Below are 27,887 nucleotides of genomic sequence, written 5' to 3'. Positions count from 1 at the left end.
CAGTAAAGATTCCCAAGTCTCAGGGAAAGCAGAAATGGGGAAAATGGAAGAACTGCAGGCTACCAAACCAAAGTATGCAAAACAGGTCACTTATTCAAAGTTCTGTAATATAAATATTGCAAATACATGTAAAAACAATATATATGGAAACCTCCGGTTATTTCATTTTAATAAATATTTCATTTTATGGTCAGATTTATATATATGTATATAAAATTTTTATAATGAATTGGAAAATAATAGACTGCTCATTTATACACATACAAAAAACTTTTCTGGTACAGAGTTCCTCAGAGAAATTACAGAACAGGCAGATTCATTTTGGATTTCCTTCATTGGATCTGAAGAACGTAGATATAACTGAGTTCTTACCCCAGCGTTCCCCTGCCTGACATGGGAGGACTCGGTGGTTTCTGAGTAGGAGGATTTGTTCTCGACAGTGTGCCAGTTCTTGCAGGCTGGTTATTTCCATGCTGAAATGTGGAAAGAAATGCTTTTATTTTTATATCAAATTGTTCTCTTGGTGTTTTGACACCATGTATTATTATTTTTAAAATATCAGAATGTGAAATAAGGATTCCCAGACAGCTTTAATAACAGACTTTGGTACTATATTTTAAAAAGTCAAGATACCACTTGCACTTGGCTTTTTGTATTATTTTGCTCCCTTCATGCCAATTAATTGCAAAATACAGGTGAGATTACTGAATTTTATATATTATTTTATTGTTATACATGGTCACTGAGATCTAACTTTTCTGCAATTCAAATATTCGGATTCCTGAAAATTTTCGAAACATGTGCATGAATATGAACTACAGATCTCAGTGTCAACTTGCTAAAATATTCATCTGAAAAATCACCTCTATCCCAACAACTCAGTAACAAAGTCACATGTAATGTCTGGGAAACCTCCTAATTGTAAGTCAATAAAAGCAAGGCAACTATCAAAAAATGAGCAAAGCAATAAATGTTAGCAAAATTAATGTTCCTATAATAATGCAGATGTCAATATATCTTTGATATATTAACACATCCAAGCTAAGTGTTGCTGATTTGAACTGGGTTTGAGTATATTTAACCCATATAAATCCTATGGGGAAAAAAGCAGACAGACATAGGAGAAGTTTTCAAGTTTTAGTGGCTCTGCAGCCTCTATCAATACAGAAGGAATACTGTGGATCAAGTGATAAGTAGTATCTCTTACCTTGGCTTTTAGCCACTTTACGTTGGCAAAAAAGGGGGGAAAAAGTAGAAATTAATTCTAGATATCTTATCTGATAGGACAGTTACTTGATTCATGTTAATAAGCTTTTACCCAGTCATAGTTCAAGTATTTTATAAAGAAAAGACATCCACGAGCAGTAGGGAAATATTCATAGGTATCACATATTCATATTTATTCAAAGTAATATATTCATAAGAAAATCACCACTTAATTATATCAATCTCATGCAAATTATGTAATTTTTTAGGTCAGTATTTTATCCTATCAAACTAATTCAACTGAATCATGGATGATAAAAAACAAACTTTGATTTAAATACAAACACCATAGCTCATTAAATGTATGGCTATTTCAGTGCATCAGTGCACAGACCTTAAGACTACTGGACAATGGATGCTCATGCTTCATTATTGGAATGGTACAGAATTTTAAAGAGTGATCAACTGTAAATGTTAAAATCCAAAACTACAAGTTGCTTCCAAATTCAGAAAAGGACCTAGCAGCTCAGGGTTTAAAACAAAATTACAATGCACCATAACATCTTAGCCAAATTCTAATTAAGGAACAAACAAATAGGGTCTGGAAACCCTCTCATGTGAAGCTTAAGAATCCAAATCCAAAGAGGCCAGCACTAATAGATAAGAGTTTGTTTTAGTTCTAAATTTCCTTCTGAACAAGTCTGACCAAAATTCAAAACTGAAAAAAAGCTGCTTTGATCCTGAAGGCTACATCTTTGAAACCTGGCCAGCTTATATATAGAACTAATGTGTCCAAAGCAGCCTACTTGCAACATGCCACTTAAGGAAAATTATCTCCAGATTGAAGTCTTTTTCTACATTGAGGAAAAAGGGGTTTCCTCAAGTTCTTTCCATCTCGTTTAAATTTGTATCTTATCATTTTTCAAGTGACCATAAAAGCAACATTAAGGAAAGCATCCAAAAATGGAATATACCTTGACCCACATTCTTATTGCTAGAAACTGTGCCAGAACTTTGGTATTCTTTAACATTTGTTTAGAATAACATGGCTCATTATTATCTAGATTAAACAATGTCTGGAATCCTACCTTGCCACTACATTTCACACCTGGATTTAGAAATTAAATTTGAATAGCCTCATTATCTTTGAAGAAAAGACATATTAATGTGATAGCATTAAAACACACTAAATACTATTCTAAAGTAACATCTTCCCTCATATGCTGTTTCGAGTGAATGAGAAAACAAAAAAATAGCATTCAAGTATAAACTAGTCCCAAATGAAAGGGTGTAAGGATAATTTATTTGGGAATAAAAATTCTACTTGAATTCTGCTACTGTGTAATGGTGTAACCTTTACCTGTTATGGAGCACAGGCTCCTCTGTTAAGTGTGTGTAAATTTACACAAAGATGTTGGGAATGCTGGAAGGAAATGATCTCTATACCTTACAACTCAAAATGTAATTGGTTAGCAACTTAATGTTCCACTTCACTGTCCCACTTCAATGTCCCCCAAGCACGTTTTAGAAATAAAACATCTTAAGGAAATAAAACTCACTTCATTTCCTTAATATTTACATTTATGGATGAGTCAGTTTACCATCTCCCTGGACTCTCAGGTTGAAAACAATAGAACTCTTATTCCACCCTATCTGCAGGCCTTAAGTAGATCATAAGCTTCGCATACCACAGGAATGAAAGTCTGTAAGATGCCAATTCCTCTTTGAAATGATTCATCAGTTTATTCCTGTAATAAAACTGAAACCTTTAAAAACACCATTCCTATGTATTATAAAGCTTCAGTGTTTCCATTAATAAAATGGAACAACCCTTAGATCACATGATCTTTTCAAAGCTTGAAAACAAAGACATATGTGGAAAATCCTTCACAAGTTATGAACCAGGCTCTATAGCCATTATTATTAACAAATAATTTTAAATGTTTCTACTATGTATTCAAGTTTACTCTGAAACTGTATAGCCTGCAAATTTTTAAGAGAATATGATAGGAAGACACTTACCTTGACACCGTGGCCCACATCATCCAGAACTGTATAGTCAATAGGTTTCCGAATATACCTTACAGGTCGCTCCATGTTCGCAGGTGCTATTATTTTGTGAGTTCTTGATGTATTCTTATTTGTTGTCAAAATACCAATCTCTCTTCGAGCCACTTTTTCTTTATGAATGTCCACAGTCTATATTTTAAATTTGAACAAAGCAAGAAAATATTGTTTGGCAGAGTAAATAATATATATAATGTCCACATATTAAGACTGTATCACATGTCTATTTTCCAGTGAATACTACTACATGCTCCCCTTCAAAATTAAGCAAATTAATATCTTTGACATCAAAACATGGAATCTCTAAAGCTGATTAAAAGCACCAACTAAACTATTGGTTTTGATTCCAAAGTGATTCTGAGGGAAGCGATTCTCTCTCCCAAAGACCTGGTGTGTGTGGAAAGGGAGGGTTCCTACTCTGTATTGCCTACACTTTGTTTTGCGGAGATACAGACCAGATAAAGAAATCAGTAATTACAACTAGATGAAGTAACCACCATAGTGACACATGCACAGTTTATTTGCAATTACTCTAAAGGTGTTCAGAGCAAGACATCCCACTAGGTTGAGAAGGCTTTAATAGAGTAAGTACATTTTAAAAAATAAACAGACACAGGCAAATTATGGGAATTATTTAAGGCAAAAAGAACAGCATATTACAGACAAAGGTTTAAGGAGGCAAAAAAAGAAGACCAGAGAAGACCAGGGGTTACAATTTGAGCAAGGAGCCCACACATCTGCAGCCTACCTACTACTGGCCTTTATAGCTTTAAAGAACGTGGGTTTTTGTTTTTCTTATTTAACTGTCAGTATTTAAAAAAAAAAAAAAAACAAAACAAAACTGAATAGTAGTCAGCACATGAGAAATAAGTTACACAACCACTCAACAGTTTAAGCTTTGGCCTAATAGTAATGAGTGGGTAGCCATTCCCTTCTCTAAGGGACCTTCCTGACTCAGGAATTGAACTCAGGTCTCCTGCATTGCAGGCAGATTCTTTACCATCTGAGCCACCAGCAAAGTCCCAACAGTAATGAAAAACCAATAAAAAATTCAAATTGAGCAGTATCATCAGGTCTGTATTCTAAAAGATCCCTCTTGCACAGGAGGACAGAGAGAAGACTACTGGGATGATACCAGTTAGAAAGCAGTGAGAAAACAGAAGCATGTGAAATGAACTGAAAGGGGGTGGAAGTGGGGGGGAGGGGGACTGTCAGGAAATAAAGGTTAATGTTATGTGTATTTCTGCACACCTTGTGAGAAGAGATGCTGATTCCCTAGCCTTAGAAGACACAGTGTCTCCTCAAAGCACAAAAGGCACGCTTACTGTCCAGTATAACAAAGGTAACGTCTGAAGGCTTACTGCCCATTATAAAAGAGCTGGTCCGCTAAGCTGGGAGCTCCTTTCCTGGAACACACCTGACTGTGTACAGCCAGGCACCACCTGGCTGTCTCGGACACATCCTATAGAAAGTGGGGCTGGTGTCTGACACAGTGTTGACTATGACCATAATAATGACCTTTGTCTCTAACCTGGAGTCTTACGTCTTCTCACATCTATGGAATTGTGGCTGGCTTAACTTGTGAGCATCTGCAAAGGATAAAATCTCAAACCCCTCACAATGTTTGAAGCTGCGGTAATGAAGATGGAGTGCTGACAAAGACAAAACTTTTTTGGGTTGGAATGAAAGGATAGCTAATGAAAATTGAGAGAAGTCCATGGGAATTGTGAGTGAACATGATCAACTCGCGTGGTCCCCCAGGCAGTGTCTGGTCCTCTACTTCACGGCTTAGTAATGAGGCTGAACTGGGGCAGCAGCTTCAGGCTGAGTACCAGGAAGTAGTTTCAAAAACAGCAGCCTGAATGATGCCCTGGCTACTGTCAACTACTCACTAAGCTCACTCAGTGGACCCCGAAAACAACTAATAATATTTATCTGCAGAGGGAGGCTATTCTTTCAGATATATACTGAGCATGAAAGAAGGAAAACTGTAACGACTCTAAGCAGGACCACAAGAACCTAGAACTCTGGCTAGTTTGCTTGGGAGACTGAAGGGTCGGAGGGGACACACAATGCTTGTTAAAGAAGAAAGGCAACAGCTGGCTATCTTCCTGCTCAGTCCCTCCTGCAGTTTGTCTTCTCAACCTTCTATTCATTCGAGATGAGGCAAAGACCTCGGCATTTTTGACAGTGGGCCCTGCCTGCTGTGAGACAGCTTTGGCCCTTTGGGGAAACTTTCCCCGAAACAATCTCCCAAGGGCACTGATTTGTCCTGCAGGCTCTTCCATCCTAAATTGGGTTTTAAATGATGATGAAGGTTAATTCACCAGAGAAGGAGAAACTCACCCAAAGATTAAATTCTGTCAGCCCTGCCAGCTTCAGAAAACACCCAGTCCTACGTTGAGATCAAGCAAGAATTACAGAGCTGGTCTTCTGACAATGGAGCAGCCAAGAGCCCATGTAAGGTGAACTCCTAAAAACAATGATGCCACCGTGCAGATCAAGCCCAAGTCAACCAAGGGGTACAAACTCATGGCCCCCGCCAAAAAGTAATATGGCTGTAGCTGCTGAATAAAGGTGTTCCTGACAGAATGGATGATGTCCATCAGCAATGATGACCTTGCTATAGGAAACAGAACGCAGGCCTTCTAGGTGGGCCCGAAATGCTCGCAGCCACAGCACTGCTCAAAACAAATAAACTGACCTTGTTTACTGGAGCACAGTCGCTCTCTCCCAACCTCCCCAAACATCCTTAAGAGAAAGATGATTAAGGGTGAGGCCAAGTTCTCCAAGTCCCCAAGGGAAATTGAAGACCAAGCATACCTGTGTGTGTGAGATCACTCTGGGGAAGGCAGGACATTTTATAGCTGGCTGATATCAACATAGTGGAGCCCACATCCCCATCCTGTGGAAGGAGAGGGTATCTGCTTTCAGCTACGAGCTTTGGGGGTGGTTCACAGTGGGGAACAGAAGCTAATGCGTCCTTCTGGGTGGGGTTCTTGGGACCAACTCAATGGATTACTGTTGTGCTTCCACCAATAAATGTATAGTTGGTACTGATATTTTTCATGCTTGCAGGGTGAATGCTCTTAAAAGCCGGAGGAGATTATGCCAACTGGGAAAGAGTGGCATGTAGAAAAGCCCTAGTGGTCCCAGTGTCCACCATCCTTAGGACCCCTCTGAGTACAAGTTTCTGTGCATGGATGATTTTACTGACTGGAGCCTCTGGAAAGAGGAGCAGCCTCCATTGGAGGTGCCCCTTGGGTTTGGTGTATTCAAGAATGCAGCCAGTCTAGCTCCTATGACATCCCAGCTTTACATGAAAGAGTAGCAGCTACATCTTTAGGGAAAATGTCTCTTCCATACTGCCACCTAAACCAACGCTGTTGATTCATAGAAAGTGAAAGTGAAGTCGTCCAGTCGTGTTGATTCTTTGCGACCTGGTGGGCTGTAGCCTATCAGGCTTCTCTGTCCATGGGATTCTCCAAGCAAGAATACTGGAGTGGGTTACCATTTCCTTTTCCAGGGGATCTTCCCGACCCAGGGATTGAACCCAGGTCTCCCGCATTGGAGGCATACACTTTAACTGCTGAGCCACCAGGGAAGCCCGTTGATTCACAGAGGATCCTCTAGATGCCTGGGCCTGGTGCATTAATAATTCAACTGAGCTGACACCCTGTGGTGTTCTCTGGGCCATTGTGTTGACCTCAGTGCCAGCTACACAGAATTGAGAAGTGGGTATGGCTGCTATGCTCCGTGGGCGGAGCTCAAGGATGTTCTCACAGATTTGGCCAATATTCCCTGTGATATACCTTGTGAGATTTTTACTGATCTGAGGCTGGTACCCATTGGGAATAGCTGTTTGGGTCTGCTACTTGGAAAAGGACAGACTGACATCTTAAACATGGGCCATATAAATTGTGGAGACAAATCATAGTTGCTGATGAGAACATGTGGGTCATTAACACATGGCCATGGTAAGGGCCCACGGTCTGACGAGGTCAGCTGCAGTCCAGCTGCTGATGAACCCTGCACTGCCCAGGCCACCATCACTGGCAGCAGATCCATTACCATTCCAGATCCGTCAACACGTGGACCACCATGAACAGACACAGAGTAAAGGACTGTTCCTCATGCAGAGGTAACCACTGCATCCCACACTGTGAGTCCAGGAGAAAGACCCATCTGTCTCCTGGAGAGAGACGCCACATATCCCACCATTGGCAGACTAGCTACATCTGACCTTTAACCCCATCTTCAGATCATCAGTGGTGCCTTGCATCAAAGGCACTCTTTCATGTTATGGTATTACAATCCCGATCCAACCTGCTGACTCCAGCCAAACCACCTGCCAGTTCCTTCAGGTGTCTTTCCAACCACCACCCCCAATTTCTGTAGCTTTTCATTCAGTCACCCCAAGGGGCAGATGAATGCCACCTCACTGGTGGCATAGACAAGTAAGACAGATTTGACTGACCACCTTCAGGTAATCCTCCCAAAACAAAACAACTACTAGATTCAAATATTTGTACTGAACTGGGAGCCCTGATGCCTACAACCTGTGCAGGAGAGGACACTGGAGAAACAGCTGGCCTGTGCTCCCTTCGGTAGGTCCCACCTGTGCTGCGCGGGGGCGGGGAGGACACTCTTTACAGAAGTATTTAAGTGGAAGTCAGGCATTAACTTACCTCCCTCCAGAAATGTGGTGACTTGTACTTTAGGGGTGATTCTAAGAGACCCTCAAGCATTTAAGCAAGCACCACCAGTAGATCCTGTACCCACAGACAGCTACAACCTCTCCAAAGTATAGCTATTCTTGACTAAGTAGGAGGGGCTCCCCAGAGGCATAACTGATTTGTTAATTATGTGCAGTCTGCTCCAAACTATTTAATCCTAAAATGGGAGTTATCTAATTAGAAAGGGTGGTTTGAACAGTCCCTGCCTTAAGCTGAGGTGAACAATGACATCATATCAGCCCTGGAGCCATTCGGGTCAGGGTCAACTATTCAGGTCAGGTCAGTATTGTTGGGGATGACAGAACCGCCCCAGACTTCCTTCCTGCAGACCAGGCCAAGGCTGTGCTTTACAGCATCCTCCTGCAGTACTTGCGCGAGGCAGAAAGGCAGTGCAGAAACTTGAAGAGAAAGCCACTTGGCTCTCTAGAGCAGACCCTGAAGGGTTATAGTATTTGTTCAGCTGGCTGGTCGAGGACCCTGGGGAGCCAAACCGAGGTCAATATTGCAGTTTGGCCTCATTCCGCTACCATGTTGATAGTACATAAACTGAATTACATGTTTTATGAGACAAATTCAATGGCTCTGGTCCCAGGTTCTGTCAGACAGATTACTCAGGGTGGTCAATCATAGAAAATTTTGCCAGAAGCCAAGAAGGTAGAGAAATCAGGGATGAATACTGTTGGAAGGCAATTACCCTTGGACCCATTGCATTTCTGTACATCTTGTAGGTAGAGGCACTCTCTTTGTCCCAGACTATTTTAAGTATGTCTACACAGTAAACAGCGAGGAAGGACAGAAATGTCACCCTCAGGAACAACGGGCAGGTTTGCTCACTGTCTCACACAAAAAGATGTCATCTCCCTCCAGGGTTAAGGTCAGGCAGGCTTTCTGCCCATTATGGAAGTCTGGGGGGGCTCCTCTCCTGTAAGGGACTATACTACACATCCGGAAGCGTCACCCACCCTCCTCAGAGTCTATGGAGCTCCGGGTTGGGAAAAGCAGCATGGATGCCAACAACTCTGGCTCCTGCCCCTGTCAAGTCTTACGTCTCTGACTGAGAAATCCTGTGTCTTCTACCAACATCCATGAAACTATGGAGGGAGCTAACTTGTTAAACTGGAGTTAGCTAAATTTGTTTGTGTGTATGTATGAGTGTGTGCACACGTCCGCATGTACCCCTACATATGTCTTAAACACTTTTCTTTTCTAGCAGGTCCAGCACAGGATTAACCAGTACAAATTTTAACTAAATTTTACTTGATACGGAATTAAAGTTTTGGTACTTATTACTCCACAGAAGGGAAAATCTTGAGATTTCATCAGAATATTAAAAAAGATAGATCACCTTGGTTTGCTCCTAATCCCATAGATGCTCATTCTCTGTCTCCTTTACAAGGTCACCTGACAGATAAGGTGCCTCCAGGTTTAGCCATAGGTTCTTCCCCTTTACAATCTGCCCATGACAAATTCATCCACATTCAGGTCTAAATTACTACACATCCATAAGCTCTTCTCCATCCTAGACCTCTCTTCTACACTACAGAATCATACAAACACCTGTGATGTTCCTCTTGGATATTTCAATGGTACCTCAAAATGAACGTGCCCAAAATATACTAAAATATACAAAATATACAGAGTTGACTTAACCCCACTTCCTCCTTCAGTTCAGACATCTAAAACTCACTTCATATCCAGTACCATTAAATCTTGTCACTTTTGCCTTTAGGTTACAGAAATGTGTTTCCAACATTTCAGTTCAGTCAGTCTACTATCATCTCTCACCCTGGCTACTGCATCTGTCTTCTCACAGGTCCATTTGCAGCCAATCTAGCCTCTTTCCAACTGTTCTCCATAGTATAACCACTGTGATCTTCACCAAAAAGACTAAACTTGAGAAGACAAAATGAAAAAATCTGAAGCTATCTGCTTAATCCTTCTTAAAAGAACACCCCATACAGTTTCCAGTCTTCATGGGGAAAAAAAAAAATTCAAAATGGCTCAAATATCACGGTGTTCACAACTCCCTTTAAAATCATCTTTTTTAAAAAAAAAATCCTTACTTCCCTCAAACACTGTAGAACTATTCAGGACATTATTTCCAATTATCTGAAAAATTTCTGCGTTTACTCCCTCACCCGTCTCCTAACTGGGAATGAGGAAAGTCTACCTCCCTACCCGATCAGTGGCGTATAACCCTCCAAATGGCAAGGTGAGTGAATGCGGCAGCGGCAGGAGGGGCACAGGCCGGAAACGTCTGGATGATGGCACGATTATGGTCACCAAGCCAAAGTCAGCCTTTCCAGGGAGACTGGTTCCTCCTCACACTTGAATTTCCTTACTTTCACACTTTAGCAGTCAAAAGAATCAGTCTGATATAAAGAAAATTAATTTTCAACTCTAATAAAGATAAAATTCAAGAGTCTTCTAAGTTGAGAGGGACTAGCAGGTTGCAGCCGGAGAAGGCAATGGCACCCTACTCCAGAACTCTTGCCTGGAAGGTCCCATGGATGGAGGAGCCTGGTGGGCTGCAGTCCACGGGGTCGCTAAGAGTCGGACACGACTGAGCAACTTCACTTTCACTTTTCACTTTCATGCATTGGAGAGGGAAATGGCAACCCACTCCAGTGTTCTTGCCTGGAGAATCCCAGGGACAGGGGAGCCTGGTGGGCTGCCGTCTATGGGGTCACACAGAGTCAGACACGACTGAAGCGACTTAGCAGCAGCAGCAGCAGCAGAAGCAGGTTGCAGCACCCTTACAGCAATCTCTGGCCCCATGAAGCTCAGGTGAAACCACTACAATCAACCAGATGTACTATAAAGCCAAAGTAAGACAGCAGGGTTCTTAAATAGAGTTAAATAAATAGACCGATTCAACAGAAGACAGAGCTCAGAAACAAACTCATCATGATCATAAGGAACCTTGTTACCTTACAGTGACTGCACAGGGCCGAAGAATGCATTACTTAAACAGGGCAACTAGTTTGCCAGACAGAAGCACAGAAAATGGACCCCTACCCCACACTCACTAGAAGGAAAAACCAATTCCAGATTAATTAAATATAAATGCAAATAAGCGGCAAATTTATACTTGAACTATTACATTAATGAGAATGAACTACTCTGAATGAAATATACGAATTACAGATAAATAGTAGAAACATAAATTTAAAAAAGCAAGTTATATACAGGGTTTGGTTTTGACTACATATAGCCTGAATCTATTTTTATAAAACTCAAACCCAAACAAAACTAAACAATAACTATTTAAGGATACAAATACATGTGATAAACTTTAAAAGGGCAAGAAAATAACATTCCCTGGGAGTAGACTGAAGCACACAGGTAGAACTGACCATCTTCTAGTAAACTTTGGTGGTAGAAGCACATGTTTATTTTGTTATAAATTTTATGTTACATTTATTCTTTTGAATGTTATTAAGTATAACTTTTTAAAGTATTTAATTGCACAAAAAACACAAACAGAGCAGGGAGAAAAAAAAAAAAAAAGACTAATATTCCTGGAGCACCATCATAAGACTCCATAAAAGAAACCTCACTTTAGCCAGCTGTATTTGGCAGGCCAAACAGAAGAAAACAGACTGTGGGGGGTTGGGGTGGAGGTGGAGGTGAGAGGGATAACAAGCAAAAGGAACAGAACAAAAAAAGGCCAAGAGGCATGAAACCACAACATCTGCCTAGAGATAAGAGACAATTAAAAGAGCATGAATAAAAATAGGTTGAACTGTACTCATATTAAGGAGTTACTAAAGAAAGACTAAAAAGCTGGAAAACCAAATTTAATGGTTTCTTCCTAAAGGGTCGAGTGAGCCCTTAATAATATGGGAAGGGGAAGTAAATAGGAATAGGTGAAACAACTTGTGTAGAAGGCGAAGGTCCAAAGAAAAGAACAGGCACAGTATTCCAAGAGTGATTCTATCTAGAAAGAATAAGTTTTCTAAAATGAATGTCGAAATAAAAAAGAAAAATTTCACAAGTAGATAAGATTTTTAAATTGCCCTTTTTTCAGGTTTAACTATGAAATGCTTCAAACATGATGATAAAACAAACATTCATATATACACCACTTGGATTAACTACAGATTAACATTTTCTCTCATTCCCTTTTAAGACATGATTATTTAAAGTTATTGTACAGAAATTCATTGTTTTAACTATACTCCCCCTTAGCACTTTAGGAAGTTCCAGGGTGGTAAAGGGGGTAGGGGGTAAAGTTGGGAAGGAAGGAAAGAAAGCATATGCTCCTTTTAAATATGTTCTCCAGAAAAAAAAATCCTCTTTAATTATCGAAAGACAGGCTGGAAAGAATATGACACAGCAAAACTATTCAATATTTCACATATTTTCTACACTATCATATTGGAAGGGCTACCGTCCCCATAAATGCCAGTGTCCATACAGGGAGGCTTTATAGGTTTCAAGCAAAGAAACTTGTATGTAAGTAAAATCACAATAAATGCTCATTGAAAGAGTAACTACCGAATGAAAACCAAAATACTTTTGCCCTGAATAGAAAAAGGAGGAGTATGAACGGGGTAGAAAAAGTGTAAAAGAAGCCTGAGACAAGCCTCACACAGGAAGCCTTCAGCCAAGAAAGAGACAATCTTTGTCTGTTACAGCTTCTTTTGGAGCAGACTTTGGAAATGGCCCTCTGCCCAAAATTCTGTGTTACAGGCCTTTGTTCAATAAGCCTGAAACAAGGTCCCAATCAACTGTGAAGTTAACTTGATTCAGAATGACCTATATATACACACACTATAAAAAAAGATCTATTTAGAAAAGATGAACTACAAAATAAGACTCTGGTGGAAAAACATAATATAATAAAACACTCAGAATCATTCCAAAATATTTTATCCTGGGAAAGACTGTCACTAACACTCTGGCCTACACTCACTTTTTTGGTACAACCCTAGGACATTTTTCTGTCCGCTAACCTCCTGCTTAAGAATATAATGTACACTTTACAACACTCTACATGGCAATTATGTGTCCACCTCAAAAATATATACTTTTTGTTATGTGCTTGATTTAATCATCTTATCCAAACCAGGATTTAAAGTAAATATGAACTTTTAAGAGGACATTAGGGAGGAAGGGGAGTCTCAAGAGGGAGGTGATATATGTTTAATTATGGTTGATTTGTGTTGTATGGCAGAAACTGACACAATACTGTAAAGAAATTTTCTCCCCCCAAAACACTTTTTTAAAAAAAGAACATTAGGTCACAGTTCATCTTCTACATGTCAGATCATGAACTTGTACTTATTCCCAACTACTACTCCTTGTTGTTGTTCAGTTCAGTCGCTCAGTTGTGTCCGACTCTTTGCAACCCCATGAATTGCAGCACGCCAGGCCTCCCTGTCCATCACCAACTCCCGGAGTTCACCCAAACCCATGTCCGTTGAGTCAGTGATGCCATCCAACCATCTCATCCTCTGTCGTCCCCTTCTCCTCCTGCCCTCAATCTTTCCCAGCATCAGGGTCTTTTCAAATGAGTCAGTTCTTCCCATCAGGTGGCTGAAGTATTGGAGTTTCAGCTTCAACATCAGTCCAACCAATAACACCCAGGACTGATGTCCTTTAGGATGGACTGGTTGTATCTCCTTGCAGTCCAGGGGACTCTCAAGAGTCTTCTCCAACACCACAGTTCAAAAGCATCAATTCTTCGGCGCTCAGCTTTCTTTACAGTCGAACTCTCAAACCCATACATGACTACTGGACAAACCAGAGCCTTCTAGATGGACCTCTGTTGACAAAGTAACGTCTCTGCTTTTCAATATGCTATCTACGTTGGTCATAACTTTCCTTCCAAGGAGTAAGCATCTTTTAATTTCAAGGCTGCAATCACTATCTGCAGTGATTCTGGAGCCCAGAAAAATGTTTTAATATTTCAGGAGTGTCCCTATCCTCTCGAAAAGATAATACATTAAAAATTCTGTAGAAATGTCAGGCGTTGTAATACAATGACTTCAAAAGCACAGACTCAAGAACCAAACTGCATAGATTTAAAAGCAAACTCTGCTGCTGCTGCTGCTGCTAAGTTGCTTCAGTCATGTCCGACTCTGCGACCCCATAGACGGCAGCCCACCAGGCTTCCCCGTCCCTGGGATTCTCCAGGCAAGAACACTGGAGTGGGTTGCCATTTCCTTCTCCAATGCATCAAAGTGAAAAGTGAAAGTGAAGTCGCAGTCGTGTCCGACTCTTAGCGACCCCATGGACTGTGGCCCACCAGGCTCTTCCGTCCATGGGATTTGCCAGGCAAGGGTGCTGGAGTGGGGTGCCATTGCCTTCTCCAAGCAAACTCTACCATTTGCTAATTGTGTAGCCTGGAGCAATTACTTAACTATTCCATGCCCTCACAGTTATCTTATCAAACAGAGGAGGTTTAAAAACAAGTAATTTTATCAACTTCACACAGTTAATATGAAGGTTTAAATGAGCTAATATGGATAAAGGATTTTCAACAGTGTCTATCATCTGGAAAAAACTAATGTTAGCTTTTATTGTTATTATTCTTTGTTCCCCAATCCATACTCAAGTGTTTAACTGAGTTCACCAGATGGTGTTAAACCAGTTAAAGCTTATAGCCTATACCAAATACAACTCTTACAAGGAATCTTAGAAATTAAAAATTGTTACTTAGTTCATTTAAGTCATGCCAGCTATATTAAACATACAATAAGGAGTACAAATCGAATCAGTATGATCAGAAGAGTTAAACCTAACATTTCAAAGGGATTTGGAGTGTACTTAATAATAACCCCTTCCGAGCCTCATTTCTTTCATATTCATCACAGGAATATTTTTGGTCCTGTAATTCTTACAAGAAAGGATATCATTTGGGGATATTCATAAAGAAAGAATATTTAAAGGTACAAGTTGGTAGATTAAGAGAACTGATTACACTGGTTTTATATATTTACACAAACACACACACACATCATGCTGCTGTGCTGTTTAGGTGCTCAGCTGTGTCCGACTCTTTGCGATTCCATGGACTACAGCCTGCCAGGCTCCTCTGTCCATGGATTTTCATGGGATTTCCCAGGCAAGAATATTAGAGTGGGTTGCCATTTCCTTCTCTAGGGGAATCTTCCTGACCCAGAGGCTGAACCTAGGTCTCCTGTACTGGCAGGTATATTCTTTACCACTCTGCATCTGGCAGGTATGTACCACCTGCCACACATATACACATTTTTTCCCTTCTCCAGAATGATAAAGGGATATAAGAGGAGAAAAATGAGTGGACAAGAATGTCCAACAAATCGTTAAATATCAGAAAGCAAATGGAGGCAATGTTAACAGGAGAAGCTAGAACCCCAAACACCCGCAGATGCCAAGGCAATTTATCCTGAAAGAAAAAAAATGACCGTTGAGAGGCTGAGAATTCGGAAGCAACAGGTTCTTTAGACTACAAAAGTGAGGAAAAAAATCAAAATCACAATGAGATACTACTTGATATCCACTAGAATGGCTGTTTAAAAAAAATAGAATAGAGCTTCTGAGCACGTGGAGAAGCTGAAACCGGGACACACTGCCAGTGGGAATGTGAAATGGTGCATCCACTCAGGGTAACAGTCGGCAGTCCCCTGAAGGGTTAAACACAAAATTACCACAGGATCCAGCGGAAATATTCCTCTCACAGGTATATAACCAGTGTACCTGAAAACATGTCCAAACAGAAACTGGTACACAGATGTTCACAGCAGTGTTATCCATTAATACCCCCAACTGGAAAAAATACAAATATTCATTAACTTATAAATGGATACATTTGCTATATCCACAAAATAGAATACTATTTGGAAGTAAAAAGGAATCCGCACTGGCACGTGCTCCAAAATGGACGAGCTTTGAAAACATCATGCTAAGTGAAAGAAGACATCACAAACGACCACTTACTACATGACAGCATTTCTATGAGATACCCAGAACAGGCAATCGATAGGGAAAAAAGTAAACGACCACCTGCGAGGGCTAGGTGGAGAGAGAAGGCAGGGACTGACGAGTGAGAGCTAAGAAGGATGGAAGTTTCTTTTGACATAATTACGATACTCTGAAATTTTTGTGGTGATGCATGTGCAACTCCATGAATATAACAAAAGCCACTGAACTATACACTTTAAGTTGGTAAACTGTATGGTATGTGAATTCTATCTCAATACAACTGTTTCTCTTTTAAAAGTGAGTAACAAAGGAGAGGTTAAAACAGACAATGCAGAAATACAAAGGATTATAAGAGACTAATATGAACGACTATATGGCAATAAAATGGATAACCTGGAAGAAATGGACAAATTCTTAGAAAAGTTCAATCTTCCAAGACTGAACCAGGAAGAAATAGAAATTATGAACAACCCAATTACAAGCACTGAAATTGAAGCTGTGATCAAAAATCTCCCAAAAACCAAAAGCCCAGGACCAGATGGCTTCACAGGAGAATTCTACCAAACATTTAGAGAAGAGCTAATGCCTATCCTTCTAAAACTCTTTCAAAAAAATTGCAGAGGAAGGAACACTTCCAAACTCAATTCTATGGGGCCACCATCAAAGACAACACACACAAAAAAGAAAACTACAGGCCAATATCAATGTATTGCAACATAAATGCAAAAATATAGATGTAAAAATCCTCAACAAAACTTTAGCAAACAGAATCCAACAACACATCAAAAAGCTCATACACCATGATCAAGTTAGGTTTATTCCAGGAATGCAAGGATTCTTCAATATACCCAAATCAATCAATGTGATATACCATATTAACAAATTGAAAGATAAAAACCATATGATCATCTCAATAGATGCAGAAAAAAATTTGGACAAAATTCAGCACCCATTTATGATGAAAACTCTTCAAACAATGGGCATAGAAGGAACCTTCCTCAATACAGTAAACACCATATATGATAAGCCTACAGCAAACATTAGTCTCAATAGTGAAAAACTAAAAGCAGCCTCAAAGATCAGGAACAAGACAAGGGTGTCCACTTTTACCACTACTATTCAACATAGTTCTGGAAGTCCTAGCTACAGCAATCAGAGAAGAAAAAGATATACAAGGAATCCAGATCGGAAAAGTACAGCTCTCACTGTTCACAGATGGCATGATACTGGACACAGAAAACCCTAAAGAAAGTTTCAGAAAATTACTAGAGCTAATCAGCGAATTTAGCAAAGTTGCAGAATACAAAATCAATACACAGAAATCACTTGCATTTCTATATACTAACAATGAAAAATCAGAAAGAGATATTAAGGAATCAATCCCACTCACTACGGCAACAAAAAGAATTAAATATCTAGGAATAAACTCACCTAAGGAGACAAAAGAACTGTACACAAAAGATTATAAGACACTAATGAAAAAAATCAAAGATGACATAAGCAGATGGAGAGATATTCCAAGTTCCTGGGTAGGAAGAATCAATATCGTGAAAATGACTATACTACCAAATGCAATCTACAGATTCAATGCGATCCCTATCAAATTACCAACGGCATTTTTCACAGAACTAGAACAAAAGATTTCACAATTCATATGGAAACACAAAAGACCCAAATAGCCAAAGCAGTGCTGAGAAAGAAGAATGGAGCTGGAGGATTCAACCTTCCTGACTTCAGATTATACTACAAAGCTACAGTCATCAAGACAGTACGGTACTGGCACAAAAACAGAAATATACACTAATGGAACAAGACAGAAAGCCCAGAAATAACCCCATGCGCCCAATGGTACCTTATTTTTGACAAAGAAGGCAAGAGTATAAATGGAGCAACGACAGCCTCTTCAATAAATGGTGCTGGGAAAACTGGACAGCTACATGTAAAAGAATGAAATTAGAACACTTCCAAACACCATACACAAAGATAAACTCAAAATGGATTAAAGACCTAAATTTAAGACCAGAAACTACAAAACTCTTCAAGGAAAACAGAACACTCGATGACATAAATCAAAGCAAGATCCTCTATGACCCACCTCCTAGAGTAACGGAAATAAAAACAAAAGTAAACAAGCAGGACCCGATTAAACTTAAAGCACAGCAAAGGAAACTATAAGCAAGGTGAAAAGACAACCCTCAGAATGGGAGAAAATAATAGTAAATGAAACAACTGACAAAGGATTAATTTCCAAAATATACAAGCAGCTCATACAACTCAATACCAGAAAAACAAAGAACCCAATTAAAAAGTGTGAAAAAGACCTAAACAGACATTTCTCCAAAGAAGACATACATATGGCTAACAAACACATGAAAAGATGCTCATCATCACTCATTATTAAGTGAAGTGAAGTCACTCAGTAGTGTCTGACTCTTTGTGACCCCATAAACTGTAGCCTACCAGGCTCCTCCATCCATGGGATTTTCCAGGCAAAAGTACTGGAATGGGTTGCCATTTTCTTCTCCAGAGGATCTTCCCGACCCAGGGATTGAACCCAGATCTCCTGCACTGTAGGCAGACACTTTACCATCTGAGCCACCAGGGGAAGTCCTTTATCGTTCATTATTAGAGAAACGCAAATCAAAACTACAATGAGACATCACCTCACACCAGTCAGAATGGCCATCATCAAAAAGTCTACAAACAATAAACGCTGGAGAAGTTGTGGAGAAAAAGGGAATGCTCTTGCACTGTTGGTGGGAATGTAAACTGATACAGTCACTATGGAAGACAGTATGGAAATTCCTTTAAAAACTAGGAATAAAACTACCATATGACCCAGCAATCCCACTCCTAGGCATATACCCTGAGGAAACCAAAATTGAAAAAGACACATGTGTCTCATTGTTCACTGCAACACTATTTACAATAGCTAGAACATGGAAGCAACCTAGATGTCCATCAACAGATGAATGGATAAAGAAGTTGTGGACATATACACAATGGAATATTACTCGGCCATAGAAAGGAACGCCTTTGAGTCAGTTCTAATGAGGTGGATAAACCTAGAACCTATCATAGGGAGTGAAGTAAGTCAGAAAGAGAAAGATAAATATCGTATTCTAATGCATATACATGGAATCTAGAAAAATGGTACTGAAGAATTTACTTACAGGGCAGCCGTGGAGAAACACATAGAGAACAGACTTGTGGACTTGGGGCAAGGGGAAGAGAGGGTGAGATGTATGGAAACAGTAACATGGAAACTTACATTACCACATATAAAATAGATAGCCAATGGGAATTTGCTGTATGGCTCAGGAAACTCAAACAGGGGCTCTGTATCAACCGAGAGGGGTGGGATGGGGTGGAAGATGGGAGGGGGCTTCAAAAGGGAAGGGATATATGGATACCTATGGTTGATTCATGTTGGGGTTGGATAGAAAACAAAATTCAGTAAAGCAATGATCCTTCAATAAAAAAATTTTTTTAAAAAGTGAGGAACAGAGCTAAAAGCTGGAGAATTAACTGTCTATTAGATTTGGGTAAGGCCTGCTCACACCACCAAGTGACAGTCTCCGTCACATATTTATAGTTTCTACTTAAGCATTTTAGTTCCACATTCTTAAACAGAAGCAGACTAGAACCACCAGATCATCTGAGACAACACAGCAGGGCAGGGTGAGGGAAGACCTAAAGCAAAACAAAAACTAAAAAGAAGAAACTCCCCCCTGGATTTTGTACAGATTAGAGGAATCCTTTTCTGAAAAGGATTTACATTACATGAAATATATATGTACGTATTATATGAAGCATAAAAGATAATTCATTGACAAAAACCCAACTTGTGAAAAAGAAACAAACATTCTGAAACATTAGAAAGAACAGTAACTGATACACTGGAATTTATTTTTGAGATGTCTTCCAAAGGTAAAGAAACAAAAAAGGAAAACAGCACCAAAACATTAATTTAAAAGGTCTAATATCTGAATCTAGGAAAAAATGGGAATATATGAATCTATGAATATTCCCAGAATATACAGGAAAACAAATTAGAGAAATAACAAACACATAGCACCCCAAAATACAGGAGCATATCCCCCAAATACCAGCATAATGTACTTTCAAAAGACCAAGTTATATCCCTGTGAAATTTCAAAATATCACAGCTAACAAGAATAAATATTCCAAAGTTTTCAGAGAGAAAAAGGCAAGTTACATACAAAGAATCAGACACATCAGACATCTCAGTGACAATACTGGCAGCTAGAAGAAATGGACAATCCTGCCTTTCAAAGTATGGAGGGAAAATAGTTTTCATTCTAAAACCAAAGCAGTCCAGCATAGTGACAATAAAGCAGATTCTAAAGCCAGACTTCCTGGTTCAAATAATGCCATTTAATAGATGTATGGCTGAACAAGCCAAATAACCTCTGTGAGCATCCGTTTTTTCATCTGGGAAGTGGGGTTGTTGTGAGGGTGAATTAACTCACAGGTGTTCACATGTGCAAAACATCTGATACACAGTTCTGTCTTAGTCGCTCAGTGGTGTCAACTCTTTGCAACCCCATGGACTGTGGCTCACCAGGCTCCTCTGTCCATGGGATTCTCCAGGCAAGAATACTGGAGTAGGTTGCCATTCCCTTCTTCAGGGGATCTTCCCAACCCAGGGATCGAACCCAGGGTCTACTGCATTGCAGGCCTGATACGCAGTAGTTCCTATTAAAGTGCTCTAGAGAACAAGACTGAGTATAGAAAGGGGCAAAACAGATCTCAGCTTTTCACTATAATCCTCTGGTAGTATCTGACTGGCCTGGGCACACTCACATACTATCAGACAGGAGGAGGGAATTGTGAAACCAAGTCCAGTGATAACTGCTCAGTAGAGAATAACATCTGAGGTGGGGCAAGATGGCTGCTGAGCGGAGCTTGTGGGTCGTCGGGCTCTGCCCTGGGTCCTGATTGGGTAGGATCATTCAGGTCCTCCTCCTACTGCTGTGGCTTGCGGCCCGCGGAGGCACGCTGTACTTCCACATTGGGGAGATGGAAAAAAAGTGCTTTATTGAGGAGATTCCGGACGAGACCATGGTTATAGGGAACTACCGGATGCAGCTCTACGACAAGCAGCGAGAGGAGTACCAGCCGGCCACCCCTGGGCTTGGCATGTTCGTGGAGGTTAAAGACCCAGAGGATAAAGCTATCCTGGCCCGGCAGCATGGCTCTGAAGCCAGATTCACCTTCACCTCCCAGACCCCTGGTGAGCATCAGATCTGTCTTCACTCTAATTCCACCAAGTTCTCTCTCTTTGCTGGAGGCATGCTGAGAGTTCACCTGGACATCCAGGTAGGTGAACATGCCAACGACTACGCAGAAATTGCTGCCAAAGACACGTTGAGTGAGCTGCAGCTACGAGTGCGACAGCTGGTCGAGCAAGTGGAGCAGATCCAGAAAGAGCAGAACCACCAGCGGTGCCAAGAGGAACGCTTCCGGCAGACCAGCGAGAGCACCATCCAAAGGGTGCTGTGGTGGTTCATCCTGCAGACCCTCATCCTTGTAGCCATCGGTGTCTGGCAGATGAGACACCTCAAGAGTGTCTTTGAAGCCAAGAAGCTGGTGTAGCCATCCCAGGCTTCCCAGGCCAGCCTTCCTTCCTGGCTGGGGAAGAAAGGACCTCCTGGACTGACTTCTGTCTGGCAGGAGGACTGGTTTCCAGCCATGGGTATTTGGAGGGGAGACGGGCCACAGCCCAAGCCGAGGGTAGCAGCTTGGCTGGCTAATACTGATCAAGTGGTTGGGTAAATGCCTGCCCCCTCCCCGGGCCCTTTGCAGTAATCTGGTGAAGCCACCGGGAGCCCTACTGACACCTCAGAATCACAGTGTTACTGATCAGGGATGGGAGCCTGTTGTCTGGGGTGACTGGGGGGAGGGGAGCGGGTGGGCAAGCCAGTCTTCCTTTGCTAACTTGGAATTTTGACCAGACCGGGGCATAGCTGTGATTCCCTGCCACCCAGGAAACCTCACTATTCCCTCCTTGGGCCTAGACCCAGCCTGCTGGTCCAGGGTGTGTGTCAATTGAGGGTGGGGTATAGGGAGTTGCAATGTGGGAAAGTAGCCCTGAGGTTGACCCCAGGTTCTTTATGTGGTTGTTCTTTTGGGGACTAAAGAAACTTGGGTCAGGCCAAGCAGAGGCCTTGGTGCTGGTTGGGGATGGGGCCTGCAGAGTCTTAGTTACTGATTTCATTTTCAATAATCTAGGTTTGTTACATTGGTTTCCCAATTTTAAAAAAATTGAAAAAAAAAAAAAGAATAATATCTATATGCCTTTAGCTCGAAGGAGACAGAAATAGAAAACACAAATTTGTACTGAAAGAGAACCACTTGACCAGTCAAGAATAGAAACAGGAAGTAATAAAGAGAGAGTCTTGGTCTGGTTGAGCATCAGGATCAGAATAACCCAGGACAGGTGGGGTCAGATTAAAACAAAAAAGGCAGTTTGTCAATAAGAGCAAAACAGAGTACTCAAAGAAGAGAAACTGACTTTAACCACAGTTAAATGACAAGCTTGTTCAAAGATGAGATTCACTGAGGTTTTGGGGGTTGGTTTTTTTTTTTTAAGGCTAAATTAAAAGCATTTAAAATTAAAAGATAACAGGAAAACAAAAAGGAATACCAACTGAGGCGATATGGCAGATTAGATACCTCCAAACTCTCCCAGTTATGAACTGCCTAAACATACTTGATAGATTCTTTAAAAATTCGAAGTCCAATATTAAATACAGCAAACAAAATCCAGGGAGGAGGGAGAAGGGGGGGGACTAAAGATCAGAACAGAAAACATCAAAGAAGTTACTCCACAGAGGTTTGCTGGCCACTAACAGACTTAAGACTTACACCAAATGGGAACAAGGGCTTCCCTGGCAGCTCAGCGGTGAAGAATCTGCCTGCAATACAGGAGACCCCGGTTCAATTCCTGGGTCAGAAGATCCCCTGGAGTAGGAAATGGCTACCCATTTCAGTATTCTTGCCTGGAGAATTCCATGGACAGAGGAGCCTGGCAGGCTACAATCTATGGGGTCACAAAGCGACTAACACTTTCTCTTTCAAATGGGAACAAAATAGAAGGCCTTGGTTTGCTGAATGTGGGAAGGTAGAAGTGACATGGCAAAAGGATCTCTGCAGATGTGATTAAGAATCCTGAGACAGAAAGATTATCGATTACTGATATGAGCTTATGTCATCACAAGAGTGTTTAGGAAACTAATACACACACACACACACACACACACACCCCTGAGGGGGAGGGGGAGGGCAGTTATCCAAGAAAGTATAACAAGTTCCCATGTTTTCAGGTACAAAACTCTCAATAGTCCTTGATTGATCATACCCCAAGAACACCTGACAGAATAACAGAATAAAACTGTCTAGGAATACATCTTCAATTATCTTACCAACGAATCACCCTCAGCATGCAGAGAGATCTCAAAGATGACATCTTAAGACGGGCTCACAACCAAAGTTTATAAAACACGTAAGGAAACAATCACCATAAGCAGGAGGCAGTACACACACACATGTGTACATACATACACACATACATGCATATATGCACACATATATGCACATACATACACATGTATGCATGCGCACATATATGCACATACACACACGTGCACACTTACACCGTAAGGCCTCCAGAGAATGTTAACCCGAAAGAGAACGTTAATCCAGAAGAAAGGAAACCAATGGAATAGATGACATGAATAAAAGGTAGAAAATAATGGTGGCTCATGTGAATCCAAATAGTTCAATAACTACATTAAGTGTATATGCAATAAATGCCCCAGTTAAAAAAAATGTTACACTATTTTTGTTTTTAATTTTTTATTCTTGGCTTGCGGGATGTCAGCTCCCCATCGAGGGATTGAACCTGGGCCATGGCAGTGAAAGCTGGAAGGAATGCTAACCACTAGCCTACAAGTGAACTCCCACACTGTATTTTTTGTAAAATCCAGTTATTCTTAGAAGAGGCAAATCTTAACTGGAAAAAGTTGAAAGTAAAAGAAAAGGCAGATGAATGGATAAGAAAGCTGTGGTACATATACACAATGGAGTATTACTCAGCCGTTAAAAAGAATTCATTTGAATCAGTTCTGATGAGATGGATGAAACTGGAGCCAATTATACAGAGTGAAGTAAGCCAGAAAGAAAAACACCAATACAGTATACTAACACATATATATGGAATTTAGGAAAATGGCAATGACGACCCTGTATGCAAGACAGGAAAAAAGACACAGATGTGTATAACGGACTTTTGGACTCAGAGGGAGAGGGAGAGGGTGGGATGATTTGGGAGAATGGGAATTCTAACATGTATACTATCATGTAAGAATTGAATCGCCAGTCTATGTCTGACGCAGGGTGCAGCATGCTTGGGGCTGGTGCATGGGGATGACCCAGAGAGATGTTGTGGGGAGGGAGGTGGGAGGGGGGTTCATGTTTGGGAACGCATGTAAGAATTAAAGATTTTAAAATTTTAAAAATAAAAAACTAAAAATAAAAATAAATTTAAAAAAATAAATAAAAATTTTAAAAAAAGAAAGTAAAAGAAAGGGAAGGATATATTCTGTATGTTAACATGGAGTATATTAACAGTATCAAGACAAAATAGGCTGTAGTTTTTAAGAACTCAAGGGCCAGAGAGTATTTTATTCCATATTAATGCTGTCTTTCATCAAAAACAGTTTTACATGAATTTACTCAATGGAGGTTTTATAATTTATACTTTGCTCTTTGAAAAGAACAAACTAAAAACATTAGAGAAGCTACTTTCATGCCAAGCTTGGAAAAGGGAGGGGACAATTTCAGAAAAAATGAACACGTGTGACTGCACATAAAACTGCAGGTGGCTAGAAAGGAAATCAGCTCAAAGGAAATATAACTAAAAATAGGCTTAGAACAGCGGTCTAATGCCTTCGTTTGGATTTTCAAATTATTTCAGAGCTAAAATGCACACAATTTGTTTTTAACCAAGAGGGTTATTTTAGAAATAATTTCTGCCACAATTAAGTACATTTATTTATGTCTTAGAAGTTCTCAAGTACCACTTGCAACTCAGAGACCAAAGGATTTTTAAATGTGCAATGATCTTAATGGCAAAATACAGCACAGTTAATAATTTTTGACAAGTTGAAATAAAAATTCCTATGACAATAAATTTTGCTGGATCTCTAACATAACAAAACATTCTTAGGGGTGTTATGCCCTGATGTGTGTCATGCCAGATTCTTTAATAAAATTCCTCTATCTTTAGATATTATTATGAATTTACAAGCCCTAATGCTAGAAACACTTAGAAAAAGACTTAAAAGTAAGCAAAAAAGTTTTCTTAAAAAAATTAAGACAATGAAAGTGGTTTTTAAATAGGAAGCTACTGCCTCCAAAGTCTCTTTATCACATGAATTTACTCATGAAGAAACATTAAACATATTCATACCGACATTCTACAAATGAACTGGTCTATAGTTTTCAAAAGTATCAAGGTCAGGGAAAGTCGCGCGTAGACTGAGGAACAGTGGCAGACTGAAGAAGGCTGAGGAGACAGGATAACTAAATGCTTCTGAACTGGCTCAATTTCCCATAAAGTAACTGAACAAACTGGCAGACTGAAGTAGAAATTTGAGTAGAGAGTAGTAATATATCCACGTTAATCACCTGATTTAACAGCTATGCAGTAGCATGTATTTGTGTCTAGAAAATACACACCCAGGATTTCAGGACTGATGGGGCACCATAGCAGCAGGTTATTCTTAAACAGTCCGAAACAAGAAAGTTCTTTGTCCTATACTTGCAATTTTCTGTGAGTTTAAAATTGTCGTTCCTTCCCCTCCAAAAAAAATATTTGAAGTCAACTTTACTACTTACTCACAAAAATGAGAGCAAGATTTTTTTTTTTAAGTTCACTGACTCAGAGGTATTTAGCAATCAATGTTCCATTAACCTATGAAGGAACACAACCAAGAAAAATTTCTCTAAGATAAGGATACAATGATTTTTTTCCCCATCAATTGAAATTAAAAGGGGACAGGCCCCATTCAAAACTGTAACAAATTCCAATAACTCTGAAGTCTCTTGCATTGAGCTTCTCTAAAGAGACTCTGTGACCTTTCACTATAATTTCCTTCCCTTTTATTTGTTGAAATTAACGGATGCATGCATGCTAGGCACTGGGATGATCACAGCAGAACCCCATGGAAGGCAAAGGAACAGGACAAATTAACTAGGTAATTCTAATAATAAATGCTTTGAAAGGGAACTATAGGATGCTGTAAAAACAATCAGCAGACAATTCTAATAATATGTGCACAGGTAGGAGACAGGGCAGAAAGGGGCATTAGGGAAAATCACCCTTCAATAAAATTCAGGGTAAGACCTCAATGATGAGTGGAAGGGACATGACCACATGAAACACGCCTGTAACAATATGAGTCATGTATGCAGAGAGACTTTTATCCCTAGAACTTAAAAATCCTAGATGGGCTAGTAATAAGAAATAAAGCCAAAAATAAAGGCAGGTGCCAGGCCTCTTAAAGAACCTTAAATGCTATTAAAAAGATTTTAAGATTTTTATTCTTGCAGTCCAGTCATTAACCTCCAAACCGTTTTTACTGTTTGTCCTAATTTCAAGTCAACGCTTACACAGAACCTCAATATGTAATATAAACAAAAGCAGCACTAACCTCGCTAAAGTGTAAACAGAGTGCTCTAGAACTTCATCAGCTGAGCCTCCTGCTTCCCTAAGTGAGAGCAAAGGCAAAAACAGGAGAAAAGAGATGGGCCCAGTATGAGACATAACAAGCTGGGCTGCATTAGCCAGACTTCCAATCAGAAACTGGTGAAATATTTCAATTAGAAAAATTCAAAGACCACTTATAACAGAGGGACTAAACACAAAGGAATGGGAAGGGATGGGGAACAGAAGTAGGTACAGGAGCCAATGTTCTCAGCAGAAGGAGCTAAAATCCTAAATCCAAAAGGACAAGGGCAGAAGGATCACCAGAATGAGGAGGAAGAAGTCACCCAGACAGGGTCACCTTGTGAGGAACACGGACTTGTCCTGGAGACAGCCAGTCCACTGGGAAGAAACCAGGTTAATAAATGTTCTGAGCTTTCCTTCCTCACTGCTACTGACCTGCCCACGTCCACACTGGCTGCACTCTCTCTGAAGCCAGAAGTCGCAGATGCCCATGGACATAATCCATATGGTAAGCCTCCCAGGACAAAGACCAAAGGGGAGGGAAAAATCAAGGAAGATCAAACAGAAGTTACCTGTCATATAGCAGCAGGCACAGAAGTACTGCTGCTGCTGCTAAGTCACTTCAGTCGTGTCCGACTGTGTGCGACCCCAGAGACGGCAGCCCACCAGGCTCCCCCGTCCCTGGGATTCTCCAGGCAAGAACACTGGAGTGGGTTGCCATTTCCTTCTCCAACACATGAAAGTGAAAAGTAAAAGTGAAGTCGCTCAGTCGTGTCCGACTCTTAGCGACCCCATGGACTGCAGCCCACTAAGCTCCTCCGTCCATGGGATTCTCCAGGCAAGAGTACTGGAGTGGGGTGCCATTGCCTTCTCCGACAGAAGTTACTAGGAAAGATCAAATCTACTCTTCTGGAACCAATGAAATGCTTTCCACGAGGCCAAGGCAATTAAACTGAAGTTGAAGAGTGACCAGGAGTTAGGCAGAGCAAATCGAGTAGGTACCCATTTCAAGCAAAGGGACTGGCCACAACAAAGGCACACTGCTAAAGCACTATGTGAATGAGGAGGTGTGAAGCCAAAAGTAGGGAGGGGAGGGAGAGACAGAATGAAGCTAGAGAGGCAAGGGGAGACAAGACTGAGCTTATGTTGATACCATCAACCATCCAGCCTTTGTCCTGCAGGCAAAGTGTAAGAACTGACATGATATCATT

At 40.6% G+C, this 27,887-nt stretch overlaps 2 protein-coding genes across 15 annotated transcripts in view; one reads left to right on the top strand and one right to left on the bottom strand.

Moving 5' to 3' along the window:
* Window positions 1–27,887, bottom strand: part of ABI1 (abl interactor 1) — an 86,063-nt gene that overhangs the window by 23,390 nt on the left and 34,786 nt on the right. For 8 of the 14 annotated variants that reach the window (XM_004014201.5, XM_004014204.5, XM_004014203.5 and 5 more), the window contains exons 3-5: window positions 3,229–3,405; window positions 1,208–1,222; window positions 373–473 (exon numbers count right to left, since the gene is read on the bottom strand). In XM_004014201.5, coding sequence (XP_004014250.1) covers window positions 373–473; window positions 1,208–1,222; window positions 3,229–3,405 — 293 coding nt within the window. The remainder of the gene's footprint in view (window positions 1–372; window positions 474–1,207; window positions 1,223–3,228; window positions 3,406–27,887) is intronic. The other 6 variants (XM_004014196.5, XM_012188216.4, XM_012188214.4 and 3 more) reach the window with 1 other exon arrangement.
* Window positions 20,820–22,197, top strand: LOC121816303 (transmembrane emp24 domain-containing protein 9-like). The gene has a single exon (XM_060397255.1). It carries the CDS (start codon window positions 20,964–20,966, stop codon window positions 21,537–21,539), a length of 576 nt encoding a protein of 191 aa, XP_060253238.1. The 5' UTR covers window positions 20,820–20,963; the 3' UTR covers window positions 21,540–22,197.

Source organism: Ovis aries, chromosome 13, assembly GCF_016772045.2.
Source record: "Ovis aries strain OAR_USU_Benz2616 breed Rambouillet chromosome 13, ARS-UI_Ramb_v3.0, whole genome shotgun sequence".
Lineage (NCBI taxonomy): Eukaryota > Metazoa > Chordata > Mammalia > Artiodactyla > Bovidae > Ovis > Ovis aries.
The sequence above is the reverse complement of the archived record's forward strand: the minus strand, read 5'-3'. Positions and strand labels throughout refer to the sequence as shown.

Excerpts from the sequence above, each read along its gene's own strand:
- LOC121816303 (XM_060397255.1), top strand. The coding sequence starts at position 20,964 with ATGGAAAAAAAGTGCTTTATTGAGGAGATTCCGGACGAGACCATGGTT.